The 15497-nt window shown below is 62.5% G+C and overlaps 2 protein-coding genes and 1 long non-coding RNA gene across 7 annotated transcripts in view; 2 read left to right on the top strand and 1 right to left on the bottom strand.

Moving 5' to 3' along the window:
• The first annotated feature begins 170 nt into the window (after positions 1–170).
• On the top strand, positions 171–8192 carry SPATA20 (spermatogenesis associated 20). 4 transcript variants are annotated; one of them, XM_064583770.1, is made up of 17 exons: positions 194–311; positions 1186–1304; positions 1429–1608; positions 1730–1794; positions 1933–2087; positions 2171–2314; positions 2401–2602; positions 2985–3115; positions 3215–3319; positions 3545–3619; positions 3717–3926; positions 4010–4202; positions 4506–4674; positions 4952–5163; positions 6504–6703; positions 7577–7657; positions 7830–8192. In XM_064583770.1, the coding sequence occupies exons 2-17, from the start codon at positions 1228–1230 to the stop codon at positions 7998–8000; spliced, it is 2370 nt and encodes a 789-aa protein (XP_064439840.1). In that variant the 5' UTR covers positions 194–311; positions 1186–1227; the 3' UTR covers positions 8001–8192. The 4 variants fall into 4 exon arrangements, with proteins under 4 accessions (XP_045745098.1, XP_045745099.1, XP_064439841.1 ...); XM_045889142.3 differs by lacking the exon at positions 1186–1304 and having other exon boundaries at positions 171–311; XM_045889143.3 differs by lacking the exons at positions 1186–1304; positions 6504–6703 and having other exon boundaries at positions 171–311.
• On the bottom strand, positions 5078–12264 carry LOC135363056 (uncharacterized). The gene is made up of 3 exons (XR_010408780.1): positions 11941–12264; positions 11146–11284; positions 5078–5213 (listed from the first exon to the last, which is right to left on the bottom strand). It is a non-coding gene; the product is annotated as an uncharacterized LOC135363056 (long non-coding RNA).
• Positions 12265–12432: 168 nt separating this feature from the next.
• The window catches only part of CACNA1G (calcium voltage-gated channel subunit alpha1 G), a 62571-nt gene continuing 59506 nt past the window's right edge, over positions 12433–15497 (top strand). For both annotated transcript variants that reach the window (XM_064583768.1, XM_064583769.1), the window contains exon 1: positions 12433–13516. In XM_064583768.1, the coding sequence (XP_064439838.1) occupies positions 13278–13516 (239 nt within the window). In that variant the 5' untranslated portion in view covers positions 12433–13277. The remainder of the gene's footprint in view (positions 13517–15497) is intronic.

The following is a 15497-nucleotide window of genomic DNA, read 5'->3' as shown; positions in this document are numbered from 1 at the left end:
TCGGCCGATTTTGCGCACAGACGCGCGTCCTCCCAAGCCCGGGCTGCCCGGGCTGCCATCCCACGCTCGGCCAGCAGGCGGCGCGCGGAGACCAGCCTCGCGGCGGCCGGGACTCTCGCCGAAGACCCGCCCGAGGCTCGGGGGCGGGGGGGGTTGCCCTGGCCCGCCCCTCGCAGCCTGCGGGCCTCCCTCCACCCGCCGCAGCGTCCGTCCCGGCCTCGGCCGCTGGCAGCCATGCTGGGCGCACGGGCCTGGCTGGGCCGCGGCCTCCTGCTGCCCCGCGCCGGGTCCGGCTTCGCCGCGAGCCGCAGGTACAGGCGCGTGAGTGGGCTGCTGCGGGACCGGTCGTCACTGCGCTGGTCCGCAGTGCCTGCCTGGCCACCCCTCCTGCCTCCTCCCCACGCCAGTCTGCTTCCGAGACGTGGCCCAGGCAGTAACGGCCTCCCCCCGCCCCCCTCCGTCTCCCCGTCCCTTCCTGCTGCAGGGCTAGCTCCCCGGGGACTCTCCTGACACCACCTCCAGGAAGCCTTCCTTGAACCCCAATGCTGGGCCTAGGGTCCTTATCCAGCGGCACCCTGGAGTGACCTGTTACAGCCCTTTGGCTGCAGGGGCCTGTCATTTAGGTCTGCCCTGCGGCGCCAGCCTCCCAGGCTGAGCCCCGCGAGATCTGAGCCAGTTTCTGACTCCCTGGGCAGCCTGCGGGTCTGGCCTCATGGAAGTGCCCAGGGGTGGATGTTGAGTGAGAAGGTCCCCATTGTCGATTTTCCTCTCGTTGCCCCTCACCCGGTCCAACCCCAGATCCATTCTTTTTTTTTTTTTTTAAAGATTTTATTTATTTATTCATGAGAAACAGAGAGAAACAGAGGGAGAAGCAGGCTCCCAAGGAGCGGGAAGCCCGATGCGGGACTCGATCCCAGGACCCTGGGATCATGACCTGAGCCGAAGGCAGACGCTTAACCATCTGAGCCACCCAGGCGCCCCCCCAGATCCATTCTTGCCCTGTCCAGCCACCAGCAGCAGGCAGCCTCCTGCCCAGATCACCAGCCCAGGCCTGTGGGAGAGATACCTCCAGCACAGCCATCATGGGGAGGGGCCCTGTTGGGGGGGAAAGAATGGAGACTGAAGGGCCATTCTGCCCATTGTGACTCACCCTGACCTCACAGTCATCATCCTTCCCACCGCCAGGTCTGAGAGGTTGGGGGAGACTAACCTGGCAGGGAGCCCCCAATGAGCCACCTTCCTTCACCCCCCCAAAAACACAAGGGGGAGCACAAAGGCCACGGTCTCCCCCGTGGTTCAGACAGGTGGGTTGGGCTGGGAGCAGGAGGTTCCAGGAGAGGGGCCAGAGGGCAGGGTGGGCTAGTATGGGCCTCTGGGGTAGGCCCGGGGAGGGGGGAACCCCTCACTTGACCCACCTGCCCATGCCAGGGGTAGCTCCTCCCGGGACAAGGACCGAAGTGTGACGGTCAGCAGTACAGTGCCCATGCCTGTTGGAGGGAAGGGAAGCCGGACCAGCTGCTCCCCATCCACACTCCAGAAGGTTCCCAACCGCCTGATCAATGAGAAGTCACCATACCTCCTGCAACATGCTTACAACCCTGTGGACTGGTGAGGACCACTCCTGATGCCCTTTCCCCTGTGGGGTGGGGGGGGGCAGCTGGGCTCCCAGCCCCTCCTGTACCCCCCCATCCTGGGGCTAGTGAGTGATGCCCAACCCTGCCGGGCCTAGGTACCCCTGGGGACAGGAAGCCTTTGACAAGGCCAGGAAAGAAAACAAGCCAATTTTCCTTTCAGGTAACGTAGCCACCTTCCCTGGGATGGGAGGAAGGGAGTGGTATTGGATAGGGGAAGCGTCCTGTGGGTCTGGGGCCTCCCAGGAAACCTCCAGCCAGTCACTGGTACCCCTCCCGGCCCACCATGGCCCCATTCCAGTGGGGTACTCCACCTGCCATTGGTGCCACATGATGGAGGAGGAATCCTTCCAGAATGAGGAGATCGGCCGCCTGCTCAGTGAGGACTTCGTCAGCGTGAAGGTTGACCGGGAGGAGCGGCCGGATGTGGACAAGGTGTATATGACCTTCGTGCAAGTAAGCCGTCTTCCCGTGTATCGGGCGGGGGGTTATCCGCGCACAGGGGGCCGCTGCCCTCACCCTCGCCCTCTCTCTGCCAGGCCACCAGCAGTGGTGGGGGCTGGCCCATGAACGTGTGGTTGACTCCCAACCTCCAGCCCTTTGTGGGGGGCACCTATTTTCCCCCTGAGGATGGCTTGACCCGAGTTGGCTTCCGCACGGTGTTGCTGAGGATCCGGGAGCAGGTGGGTGCGCTCCCTGGGGGGGGGAGGTCAAGGGCGAGGGGCCCCCACCGTATGCTGACCTCCGGGTCCACCCCTGCCTCCCACAGTGGAAACAGAACAAGAACACCTTGCTGGAGAACAGCCAGCGTGTCACCACAGCCCTGCTGGCCCGCTCGGAGATCAGCATGGGTGACCGACAGGTGCCTCCCTCCGCTGCCACCATGAACAGCCGCTGCTTCCAGCAGCTGGACGAGGGCTATGATGAGGAGTATGGTGGCTTCGCGGAGGCCCCCAAGTTTCCCACACCGGGTCTGTGCCCCCCCCCCCCCATGCGTGTCCCACCCCCCATCCCAGCCCTCTGATGCCTGTCTGGCCCATCTTTTCTGACCGCTGGCTGGGTCATTAAGCACCTGCTCTCCTGACTGGCCAGTGAGCTCCTTACCCCACCTGCCAGGAGCTCTCTCGTGAAGACCTGACTTCTGGTCTGAGCGGCAACCCCATGACACTGACCTGGGTAATGATGTTCTGTCCTCTGTGTTGACCGTTGACCGCCTGACCTCCAGGGTGTCCCGGGAGACAGCCTGTTGAGTGAACTCCTAACCCCAGCCTGGCCAAAGGCCTCCCGATCACCCAGATCTCTGCCCCCCGTGTCCCCCATGCTCTCACCCAAGTGCTCTTGGTGCCCCCACAGTGATCCTGAACTTCCTGTTCTCCTACTGGCTCAGCCATCGACTAACCCAGGATGGCTCTCGGGCCCAACAGATGGCCTTGCACACCCTGAAAATGATGGCTAACGGGGGCATCCGAGACCATGTGGGACAGGTGAGGGGGATTAGGCATTCCCTGGAGGGGGCAGCCGGAGGCAGGGGGTTGGGACAGAGGCTGGGGTCGGCCTCCAGCCCCATGTCCTGCCTGGCACAGGGTTTCCACCGCTACTCCACGGACCGCCAGTGGCACATCCCCCACTTCGAGAAGATGCTGTACGACCAGGCACAGCTCGCGGTGGCCTATTCACAGGCCTTCCAGGTGACCCCTGAACCCGGCCAGGGCAGACACTTAGCCTGTCCACCTACCTCTGGCTGCCTCTCTAGGGCTTTCTTGGGGACTTGTGCCCCCCCCTTAACTTCACCCCTGATCCCCTCCTATATGCCCAGGCTCCCTCCCCACCCTCCTGGGAGAATGCTGACTGCCCTCTCTGTACCTAGGCCATCCCAGAGGCCTCTGTTTACAGTCTCCTTCCTCCCGTCTCAGATCTCTGGTGACGAGTTCTACTCCGACGTTGCCAAAGGCATCCTGCAGTACGTGGCTCGGAACCTGAGTCATCGGGTGTGTGTCCACTGAGGCAGGCGGGCCTGGCTGCGGGAGGGCTTGGGTCCTCCGCTGCCCTGAAAGTTGGGGCCAGCAAACTCTCCTCTCCTCACAGTCTGGAGGCTTCTATAGCGCAGAGGACGCAGACTCACCCCCAGAGCGGGGCATGCGGCCCAAAGAGGGTGCCTTCTATGTGTGGACGGTCAAAGAGGTCCAGCAGCTCCTTCCTGATTCTGTGCTGGGTGCCACTGAGCCCCTGACCTCGGGCCAGCTCCTCATGAAGCACTACGGGCTCACAGAGGCCGGCAATATCAGCCCCAGTCAGGTGAGGATGCTTGGGGACAAGGGAGGGGTCCTGAGGCCCAGCAAGTGAAGGGACTCCCTCTCACAAAGGGCTGTTTTCCTCAGGACCCCAAGGGGGAGCTGCAGGGCCAGAATGTGCTGACTGTCCGGTATTCACTGGAACTGACCGCTGCCCGCTTTGGCCTGGACGTGGATGCTGTCCGGACCTTGCTCAACACGGGGCTGGAGAAGCTCTTTCAGGCCCGGAAACATCGGCCAAAGCCACACCTGGACAGCAAGATGCTGGCCGCCTGGAACGGTGGGGCGGCCGGGCCTGACGCCTGATCCCGTTTACAGACTTACCCTTCGCGAGGTCCCTTCTATATGTCAGGCACCTGCTAGATATCAGTTCTCCCTTTATCCGGTTTATCATCCCCAATTTACAGATGAGCCAACCGAGGCTTACAGAGCTTAAGTGACCCACCCCAGGTCACGCACAGGGGGCAGAAGCTCTCACCCCATTGTTCCAGAGAGGTGTCAGGGCTTGGGGGGGTTGGCAAGGCGGACATGCCTGGAAGGGCCTGGCTCGCTTCTCACAACCACCAGTGTCTCCTCCCTCTAGGACTGATGGTGTCTGGCTATGCTGTGACTGGGGCCGTCCTGGGCCTGGAGAGGCTGATCACCCATGCCATCAATGGTGCCAAGTTCCTGAAGAGGCATATGTTTGACGTGGCCAGTGGCCGCCTGATGCGGACGTGTTATGCGGGCCCCGGGGGAACCGTAGAGCACAGGTCAGGGGCAGGGCGGCCTCAGAAGGCTTGTCTCCCTGGGCGTCCCGGGCCCATCTCTGCCCCTCTCCCTACCTCCTGGTAGGCTCCAATCCCAGCTCTGTGGTCCGCTCACTGTGAGCTCTTAACTTCCTTGGGCCCGGTTACCCACCCCGGGAAATGGGCTAAGCGCACCCACCGAAGAGTACCAGCAAAGGGTGCTGGCAAAGGGCCTCCTCTGGGAAAGCCGCTCTCTCCCGGGGCCTGCCTCCAGCTCCTTCCCTAACGCCTGTCCCCCCAGCAACCCGCCCTGCTGGGGCTTCCTGGAGGACTACGCCTTCGTAGTGCGGGGCCTTCTGGATCTGTACGAGGCCTCGCAGGAGAGCTCCTGGCTCGAGTGGGCTCTCCGGCTGCAAGACACGCAGGACAGGCTTTTCTGGGACTCCCGAGGTAGCGGCTACTTCTGCAGTGAGGCCGAGCTGGGGGCTGGTCTGCCCCTGCGTCTGAAGGACGGTCAGTGGTGGGCTGGAGCTGACATGGGCCCAGTTAGGGCTTGGTTTTCCCTGGGGGAGGCATAAGTGAAGTGTAATGGTAAAGAGCCAGCATGGGTTCGCATCGCCACCGCTTATAACCAGTTGACTTGGAGTTGGTCTCGTTATATTCCAGATCATCAGTTTCTTAATATGTGAAACAGCGCTGACGTTGGTACGAACTCACAGGGTAGACACAGAGACGAATTTAGCTATTTGGTCGAACAGGCTGGGTAGCAGTAACTGGAGTGCCTGGAGTCACATATCACACAAGGCTATAACCCTCACGAAATACAGTGTAGCAGGGGAAACAGCTAATAAACAGTAGTGACTAGTACAAGAGTGCATGCGTGCAATGTGAGTGCCGTCAAGAGGTAGGCGCCCGGCCCCTTCTGTTTTAGTACGGCTCACCATCACCTGACGCGTCTGGTCCGTTCACGGTCTCTCTCCCCCAACTCAAATGTAAGCATCTCGGGAGCAAGACTTCCTTTTCCTTCCACATTCCCAGAGTCTAGCGTAGGCCCGGCACATAGCAGGTGCTCCGTAAATGTTAGGTGAAGGAATGAAAGGACCTTGAGAGAGGACAACAGCGGGGCCCAACTCAGCTAGGGGGAGGTCCGATCAAACCGGGGACAGGCGTCATTTAGCCAAGAGTTAGGAGGAGCCTGGAGGATGGAGGATGGGGCCGAGGCCAGAGGAGGGGAGGCGCCCACGTGGGCAAAGCTGGATCTCTGCAGGGTCTTACAGGCATGGCAAGGAGTGGAAATCTCTGACGGGTTTTCAGTAGGTTGTGATCTGGTCCAGTTAGGTCTAGGAATTTCATTCTGACTGGAGGTGGACAAGGGACCTTCAAAAGGGAGCAGAAGAAACCGGGTGACCAGTTAGGAGGCTGTTAGTGGCATTCAGTCCCGGCGAGGGCTGGCCACAGACAAGCTAGAAGTATGAGATGGGGAGAAGTGGTGGGATTTAGGTCTACTCTGGCAACAGACCCGGTAGACTCTGGGTGGATTAGAAGTGGGGGAGGGGGGAGGGGCAACGATGGTGGCACTCTGGTTCCAGCAGCTGGGTGGCTGGATTGAGGAGTCCACAGTGAGATGGGGGAGCTGGGGGACCAAAAGTTCACCCTGGGGCAAATGGCTGAGAGAGCAAAAGATCAGCAACTGTTGGTGCTGGCCTTACCATCAGAGCTGGGGCAGGATTGGGCAGAGTGGGGTGGGGGGGACTTTTTTCTATCCCATCCCCATCCCCCACAACTTTAGCCACAGTCCTGGGGCAGGGTCTCGGGACCCAGTGAGCCTCCCTCACCGCTCCTTCCCCCTGCAGACCAGGATGGCGCGGAGCCCAGCGCCAACTCTGTGTCAGCCCACAACCTGCTTCGGCTGCACGGTTTTACGGGGCACAAAGACTGGATGGACAAGTGTGTGTGCCTGTTGACCGCCTTCTCTGAGCGCATGCGCCGTGTCCCCGTGGCTTTGCCCGAGATGGTCCGCGCCCTCTCAGCCCATCAGCAGACCCTCAAGCAGGTGGGGGGGGCGGCGAGGGCACTGGCGCTGGGACCCTGGGTGGGAGGGGATCTGGGGCTGCAGTGGGGGATGGGGACAAGGGGTGGGGCTCCTGGAGCCGTCCCCCGGAGCTCAGGTCTGTGAGTGTGTGGCCGTCTAGGAGTGTATGTGCAGGTGTCTTCATGGGGATGTCCATCTGAGCTGCTCTACGCAGCGGCGGTGTGCATCTGAGGGGCCAGGCCTCTGGCTTGGGCAAGTACCTGTCTGAACACCTGTTACTGGGGCTCTCAGCACAGGGAGGGCGGGAGGCAGGGGCTAGATATGGGTCCCTGGGGCTGGTGAAGTGTTTCTCCATAGGTCTCTGTGTGTCTGTGTAGTTGGGTCGGCCAGTGTGTATGCAGCTATATGCTTACCTGCGTGCAAGTCCCTGTTTGCATTTTTGCTGCGTGTGCACATCTAGATGTGTGTGGCCCTGGAGGCGTGTGACTGTGTGTGTGCGGGTCTGCTGAGCATGTGCTGGTGAGCGTTCACCGGTCTGCATTTGCCTGTCTGCGTGTGCACGCCCCGTGTTCAGGTTGCATCTGCGCGTTTGCCTGCCTATCTCTGTGTGTATGTGTGTGTGTTGTGTGCTGGTGTCTGTGCCTCTGGGTACGTCTCCCTGCCACTGTGTGGGTCACCGTCACTTTGTGTGTTCCTGAGTATGTGTGTCCACGTCCCCACTTGCTGAGCTTGCATCTGAGGCAGTCTCCTGGCAGCTGGTCTGGAGGAGGCTAAGCCAAGTCTGTGTTCCTTCCTGGGGCTATAGTGCGGAGTGGAGGGAGGATGGGGAACCCCTGGGGGGTCTGGTCCAGCTCCCTGCACCTGACCCCGGAGTTACCTTTCTGTTCTGGCCAGATTGTGATCTGCGGAGACCCCCAGGCCAAGGACACCAAGGCTCTGTTGCAGTGTGTCCACTCCATGTACATCCCTAACAAGGTTAGAGTCTGTGAGCCCGGCCCCCACCTCCAACTCCCCTGCCCAGCCCCACCCCCCGCCCCTCTCCACCATCCCCTCCTCTGGAGGCCTGGGAGTAGAAAGCCACCGTGGGCCCCGCCAGCATCCCAGCACCCCCCGCCCTCGGTGACCGTCTACTCTGCTGCTCCCACAGGTGCTGATCCTGGCCAATGGGGACCCGTCCAGCTTCCTGTCCCGCCAGCTGCCCTTCCTCAGTACCCTGCGGCGGCTGGAAGACCGGGCCACGGCCTACGTGTGTGAGGACCAAGCCTGCTCGATACCTGTCACGGAGCCCTGCGACTTACGGAAACTGTTACACCCGTGACTGCCTCGGCCGCCTCCGGCGGGGGCAGGACGCCCAGCTTCCCAGCTGGCCAGAGACCCAGGCCCAGTAGCGCCCTGAGCACGCTGTGGCCATCCTTGGGCACCCTGTCACCGGGTGCCCTTGGCCATCCTTGCCGCTCCCCCCATGGGCACCCACCCACCCTGGAATAAACCTAACAGCGTCCCGCGGGAACCTTGGGGTCTCTGCCTTGCTGGTGGGAGGGGTGCGCCTCTCGATGACCCCTCTGCCTTCTCCAGGCACGCTGCCCCAGTCCGTGGTCATTGCAGCTCAAGTGAAACTCAGGGCAGGGGGCCCGTAATGACCACCAGCTTTCACATAAACCAGTTCAAGGACGGTTCTCTGTCATTTGGAACATCTGTTGGGTTGGAAGTCCTTCTCCAAATCTGAGTCCTTCCTGCTGCAGGGAAAGCTGGTACTTTTCTGTGACCACCTCCTGTCCCTTCGGATGCTCGCAAGTCCTGCCCTTGGCATTCGCATCTTCACAGACCCCAGAAACCCCATCTAGCTTCCACCTCGGGGAAGGCACTGGGAAGTGTGCTTGGGGGAGAGCGAGTGTAGTGGGCTGGGGCTGACTGGCAGGGAACAAGGAGCTGTCTCCCTCCCCACAGCCTTCAGGGGTCTGCTGGGCCTGGGCACCCTCACAGCCCCAGAGCCAAGCAGTACAGACAGCCGGAAGAGGCTGCTAGAGATGAGAGTCGAATGGGGCCACTGCTTGTGGGGATGACAGCAGGGGGGAGGAGTGGGAGATTGGACTGTCACTGTAGGGTCTACACATGGTCACACCCAGCCACACACTTTGACTAGGCAGCTGGGCCCTCGGTGCAAGCCACCGTCCCATCTGGAGGGGATTAGGGCTCCGGCCAACAAGGTCAGGTGGCCCTTTTCTGGCTGGAGCCTGCTCAGCCTCAGGCAGGAAGTCTGAGGCTTGGGCAAGTGGAGCCGGGTCTGGGGGGCAGTGAGCGGGGAGGGGGGAGCTGGTGAAGCACAGGTGGCCTTTTTGGCAGCGTCAGCCCTGGCTCTGGAAAGTCTAGGCAGTTTGCAAAACCCTCTGTCTCCGTCTCACTGACCCTCACGGATGAGGTGACAAGGCAGGTACATCTGGCCACCTATGGACAGATACTCAAGGCCCAGAGAGGGTCAGAGACTGGCCCGAGACCACTCAGCACACCTGGTTCTTTCCACGGTCTTCAGGGGACAATGAAAACCGCTGAGCCGCCTTCTTCCCCCCCCTCCCAGGAGGTATAGGCGCGGCTGTGAAAGGGGGTGCATTTGGTGTCTCCTACCCCTCTCTAGCCAGTCTTCCCTCTGCTGTGTCCTCTTTCCCTTCCCCTGGTACCAGGCATGCACTCGACAAAGGGGTTTTGTAAGTTCAAAGGAAGGAGTTAGGGCCTTAACGGGTTAGGCTTCCGGGAGAGCTAGCATTTTCTGACTAGGGTAAGGCTCAACATCCGGCTTGCTCAGATACGGGCTCTTAGGTCTGCTGCCCCTCTTCCCTTGGCCGGCCCCTCTTGGGTGCACTCTCTGCTCTACCAGCAGGGCTGTCCCAGAGGAGCTGGGGGCCAACGCCAGGGGACACGGGACCTCACAGCTGGAGAAGTCACTTCACTAAGTTCATCTGTCTGAGCCTCAGTCGTCTTATCTAAAAAATGGGACAACCACCACCCAACTCCCAAGGCTGCGAGGTGACAACATGGGATGATGTATCATCGCTGAGCGGAGAGCCTCACAGATGGGAAGATCGTCTCAGTTCCCGAGGGAGCCAGTCAGGCTGTGCGGGAGGTGTAAAGGGGAGAGGGTTGGAGGGCGCTGAAGGGGCTGGCAGAGCAGGTCCTATATGAAGGCTCTCCCTCAAACCCCGAAATCATCTTAGGCCTGACTTCTTTGTTAGGAAACTGAGGCCCAAGGAACTTCCTGTGCCTCATTCTCCTCCCTGCCTGAGGTTACTCATTCGTCTAACAAAGATTTATGAAGTACAGACTACGTGCCAAGCTGGACCGGACTAGGCTCTGGTGAGCAAAATGGACGTAACCCTTGCCCTGAGGGAACAGAGAGCTTAGAGGGGCAGATAATCATTTCGTGACTACACACCTTAACATCAAGTGCTATGAGGGTCCAGATTCTTGTCTGGCTCAGGACAGTGTCCTCAGCATGTTGACACATGGTAGGCACCGCGGTACTTGCTGAAAAAGGGCGCTCTGAGGGGGTGATGGCAGGACCGAGGCTTGGAGGGTGGGAGTTAAAGATGGTTTCACCCCTCCTTTTGCCTTCTCTGTAGGTCCTGCCTCCTTCCTCCCCTTCCCCCCTCAGGCGAAGAGAGCATCTCTGACTGGATGTCAGAGTCTTCCGGTGCCCCCGCCCAGGGATCAGGATACCTTAGGTGGCAGGTCACCCCGGGTCCTGAGGCCAGGGGAGTAAATGTGTGTCTGCCCCACACCCTGCTCCCTCTCTGGGTATGTTCTAGAACAGAGTTCAGCTCAGAGACAGAGGTGGCCTGGATGATGGATGGAGGTGTAGGGCCTGCTGACCACCAGGAAACTTGACCACTGGGCTGGGCGAGCCTTTCTGGGCTCGTTGTCCCCTCTGCAAAGAGGGTATGATTAAAGTCACTATCTCCTGGTGTCAGCCCTGGGGCTTTTTGACCCTGTTGGGGAAGGGCAGCCGGACTAGGCAGACTGCCACCTGCGGGAGGGAGGAAGGTGTCAGACACGTGGAGTGAACCAGAAATAGGCCCCTCTCCCAGAAGACCGCTGAGAGTTCAAGCCTGGCAGGGCACACGCGGAATGAGAGCAGAGACTCCCGCCAGGAGGGAAAGGCACTTAAGGGATCGGCTCATTAGCATGAAATGCAAATGAGCTCGGCCTCATTTGCACAACTCGGTGCCCGGATTCGGCGAAAGGGCAACCCGGGAGGCTGCAGCGGCGTGGCCCTCCCCTCTGCACTCCCTGCAACGCGCCCTCCAGGGAGCTGAGACACCCACCCCAGGCGGCCCGAGGCGCGCGGGGGCTGCGCGGGTGATGCAGCCTTGGAAGTTGGGGAGGGGGGCGGGGGCGGGAGGTCACCCTGCCTCCGCCTCTCCGCAGTGGTGTCGGCGCCCCGAGAGTCTCAGGACAAAGAATTGACTGACCTGCTTGGTTCCGCCGCCGTGTCTACATTCCCAGAGGTGGGAAGCGCTTCCCGACGTCTAATGCTCGATGCCCTCCGCGCCCCACTTTCACTCCAGCGCCCAGCACTCCCGCGGCGCTCTGCTCCCGGGCACCTGCAGCCTGTGGGGCGGCGGTGGGAGAGGGCTGGAGCTGACTGAGCCCGGGGACTCGGGGAGGTGGGGCGCGGCGAGACCCGGCTGTGCACGTGCGTGTGCGCTCACGGAGAGCCGCAGACCCTGGAGGACCGCTCCGGGTAGAGCGGAGGTGTGAGGACAGCCTCCCGGCCATACTGGAACTCCAGAGGGGAAAACTGAGGCACGGAGTGGGGGGAGGGGGGGTTGGTGAGACTTTAAAGCAGGTCAAGACTCAGAAAGCCCAGCTCCGTGCTTCCACCCCCTCTCACACACTCGAGGCCCCCGCAGGTCCCTTCGCGGGAGCCTCTCTCTGCTCCTCAGCTGCTCTGGGGGACCTGGGCCCTGGGACCGGCATGACCTGTCGGAGGCCACGTGTTCAAGCGCGAAGCCCCTGCGGGAGATCCACAGCCTTCAAAGGATCTCTAGGGGCAGAGGGGACGAAGCTCAGGACTGTTGACGTGAGGTCAGGGTCGGTGGGTCAGGGTTAGAAGGTCAGGGTCAAAGTCTCAGAAGTGGACCTGGGAGAGGGGTCTACAAGACCAAGAGGTTGCTGGAAACCACGCCCAGACCTTGCTCGCCCGGGACTTCCCTTCGCTCCGCCCATTTCCCCCAGACCGCCCCCCCTCCAACCTGAAGCCCTACCCCGGGGACATCCTGCTCCGCTCCTCCCCTTCTTCGGTCCTGCTCCCAGGTTCGACTCCAGGGTGGGCGAGTGATCAGGTGGAGACCCAGGATTTCGCTCTGGGATCCTGGTCACACCCCACAGCCCGGCTGCCAGCCTCTCTTCTTCTCCAGGCCCGCCCAGAGCTGAGCCCCACCCTACGGCTGTGGTCCAATTTTAGGGGTCGTGGACAAAGGATGCCCCGGGGACCGCAGCGCTATCCCAGGACCCGGCGCCGAATACTCTGATTCCCCGGGGCTCCCTCCAGGGGAGTCCCAGAGACCCCAGCGGCCAATAGGAAAGTGGGTTCGGTGTGGGTAGCCGTCTAATTGGCTCTGGCCTTCGGGAGCGGACCCAGGGGCAAGGGGAGGGGAGAAGGGCGGTCCTGGGCTTCGGGGTGGAAACCGGATTCCAGCTGTGGTTCTCTCCCCCGGCGGCCCCGCCCGCTCTGCCACGGCGGCCCGCCAATGGGCGCGCGGCTCGGGGCCGGCGGCGCGCGGGGATTGGTCGCGAGGCTGGCTGGGGAGAGGCGGGGCCGAGGCTTGAAGTTCGAGTGAGGGATCCAGCTGTGGTGTGCGCCGGGCTCCTCGCCGCCGCTTTCGCTTGCTCGCTCCGCGTCTCGGCCGGAGGAGGAGGCAGTGGCGCCGGCGACAGCTACGGCAGCGGCAGCCACCGCGGCGGCTGCGGCGGCGGCATCTCCGCCTCCACCCCCGCCCGGGACGGCCCCCCACCGTCTCCCCGCCCCTCCCGGACCGTGAGCCCGCCGCGGGGCGGAGGAAGGAGCCGCCCCCCACCCCCTCCAAACCCACCCCCAAAGAGATCCCTCCTCCCCTCCCCCCGCCGCCGCTGGCGCGGAGCCGGGACGATGCTGACCCCTTAGATCCTGCTCCAGCTGCGCCGCGGGAAGAGGGGGCGCCCCTCCCCCGTATCCCCAGCGCTCTGACCCCCTTCTCTCTCCCCCTCTCCCGGCCGCTTCGCCGAAGGTAGCGCCGAATCGGGCGACCGGAGCCTGGGCGCGAAGCGAAGAAGCCGGAACAAAGTGAGGGGGAGCCGGCCGGCTGGCCCGGGGGGCCCCAGGAGCCCTGGGGAAGAGGGACTCGCGCCGGGCGGGGCTTCCCTGCGACCCGGCGCCCCGCGGGCAGCATGCCCCTGCGGGCAGGGGGAGCTGGGCTGAACTGGCCCTCCCGGGGGCTCAGCCTGCGCCCTAGAGCCCCCCAGATGCGCCCCCGCCGGGGCCCCCCGGTGGCGTGAGGACACCTCCTCTGAGGGGCGCCGCTCACCCCTCTCGAGACCGCCCGGGGCCCCGGCTGGCCAGAGGATGGACGAGGAGGATGGAGCGGGCACCGAGGAGTCAGGACAGCCCCGGAGCTTCATGCGGCTCAACGACCTGTCGGGGGCCGGGGGCCGGCCGGGGCCGGGGTCGGCGGAAAAGGACCCGGGCAGCGCGGACTCCGAGGCGGAGGGGCTGCCGTACCCGGCGCTGGCCCCGGTGGTTTTCTTCTACTTGAGCCAGGACAGCCGCCCGCGGAGCTGGTGTCTCCGCACGGTCTGTAACCCATATCCTCCAGGGCACGACGGCCGGGCTGGGGGGTCCGCAGGGGGGCGGGCCGCGCCGGCGGAGGGGACCGAAAGCCAGGTGAGTCGGAGAAGTGAGCCTCGAAGGTGGGCATATGAGAGGGGGGCTGCTAAGGGAGGGAGGGGGCTTCAGAGTGGGAGCAGAGACGCGAGCAGGTTTGTCTGATACCCCAGACGAGCCCCACCTCGGTACACACACCTCAGTCCTCCTTGGGGGGCTGGGATCCAGGCCAGGAAAAGAGAGGAGACGTGCCCCGCTGGTTTGTAGCTGGATGCTCTCCAGATGTGGGCAGGGGAGGGTCGTCATCCTCCAGATGTGGGAAGCTTCGGGAGCCTGGGAGCTCTACTCCGCCTGCCGCCCGTTAGCGAGCTGGGTTGGGTTTCCGAGTTTGGGGGGGTGGGGTGGGGAGGAAGCTGCGGGGACGGGGGAGGGGGGGCTGCGATCTCCTGGGTTTCCCTCCTGCCCCCGCTCCAAAGTTTGAGGTGGATTCTAGGGTCTGATCCCCACCCTCAACCTGGTCCTTGAGGCTGGGGTTTTTACTGACCCAGAGGGAGATGTTGGGGGGCGGGGACCAGGTCCTAACTCCCCCACCCCCACCCGCGGGTTGGAGGCACAACAAGGAGATTCCGGCGGCGGCTGATGTCAGGGGCGCAGAATGAGAACAAGATGTGGTGGTGAAGGGGAAGCTGTCTGCCCCCAGAGCTGGAGTAGAGACCCTTTCAGCTGGAGCCCACTGCCCGGTGCCTCCCTTCTTCCTAATTCTTCATTCAGCGCCGGGTGCTTTGTGTTGGGGTTGGGGAGTTTTGTGCTAGATTTTTGTCTTGTAGAGGGAAAGACTGTGGCGAGAGCTTTGGTCAGCGGGGGATGGGATTAAGCCGGTCCAAGTTATTACCCTGTCACAAATACAGAGTGCTCCTGCTTCTCGGCAGAGCAGGTATGGGAGACCGCAGCCTCCGAGAAAGTACTGGGGGAACAGTGAAGCTGTGAGCTGGTTGGCTAAGGAAGACTCGGGTCCAGCACCCCAGGGTCTACCCCTTGGCTGGGTTTGTGGAATGCAAGCCCCACATTCCGGGGAGATCCATTTGGCACTGCTCTCTATCCTCCTCCTGGTCTGGAGTGATAAGGGAGACCACAGCCCCCTCAGCCCCCTGGCCTCTCCCCTTCAGCCCCTAGCACAAAGCGCCGCTTAACTAATGCAGGGCTCCCAGGCTCCGGGTGGGTCCCGTCACTGCCGGAAGGAAAGGGGGGGGGGTGCGCTGCCATCCCCAGGCTTGACAGCTTCTCCTGACTCCTTCCTCTCAGCTCAGAGGCTCTTTTGGACCAGGGTGGGAGACCTCAGGTTTCCCTTGTAAACCCTAAGAGCCCAACCAGGACTCTGCTTTGAGGGAGGTGGGGGGAGCTTGGTGCCGCCCTCACTCTCCGCAGCTCTGCTGCGTCTAGTGCGCAAAGCAGGGATGTGAGCTTGGGTCCCCCCAACCCCCACCCTCTGCACCCCACAGATCTTTAGGAAGCTCCCCCCATTACACCCTCTCTCCATCCCTTACCCCTTCTTCCTTTCTCTCTGAGCTGCAGAAAGAGAGAGGTGGGGGGTCTCAGAGGGCTCTGACTCCCCCACTTCCGCACCCCTAGCCCCAGGCCCCTTTCTCCCTGGTTGAGATGGACATGGGGAACTAATGTCTGAGAAGATGGGTTCTGGGCTTCCCTCCTCTCTGCCCCTAACCACCTACCCTCTCCATGAATGGTGAAAAGCCCCATCCCCCTCCCTTCCTCCTCGGGAGTCCAGAAAGATAGAAAGGTAGAAAGATCTTCTCTCACCTTTCCCTCCCCCTCTAGAACAACCAGACCTCTCAGCCAGCATCTCCCCACCTGCCCTATCTCCAGGTGCTAGTGGACAGTCTGGGGGGCAGATTCCTTCCTTGAGGGGCTCTGGGAGGGAGCAAGTGGAGAGGGCTGGAATGAGGA

The sequence above is a fragment of the Mirounga angustirostris genome, unplaced genomic scaffold, assembly GCF_029215605.1.
Source record: "Mirounga angustirostris isolate CCGP_5_RB_7025 unplaced genomic scaffold, mMirAng1.0.hap1 SCAF_17, whole genome shotgun sequence".
NCBI lineage: Eukaryota > Metazoa > Chordata > Mammalia > Carnivora > Phocidae > Mirounga > Mirounga angustirostris.
The sequence above is the reverse complement of the archived record's forward strand: the minus strand, read 5'-3'. Positions and strand labels throughout refer to the sequence as shown.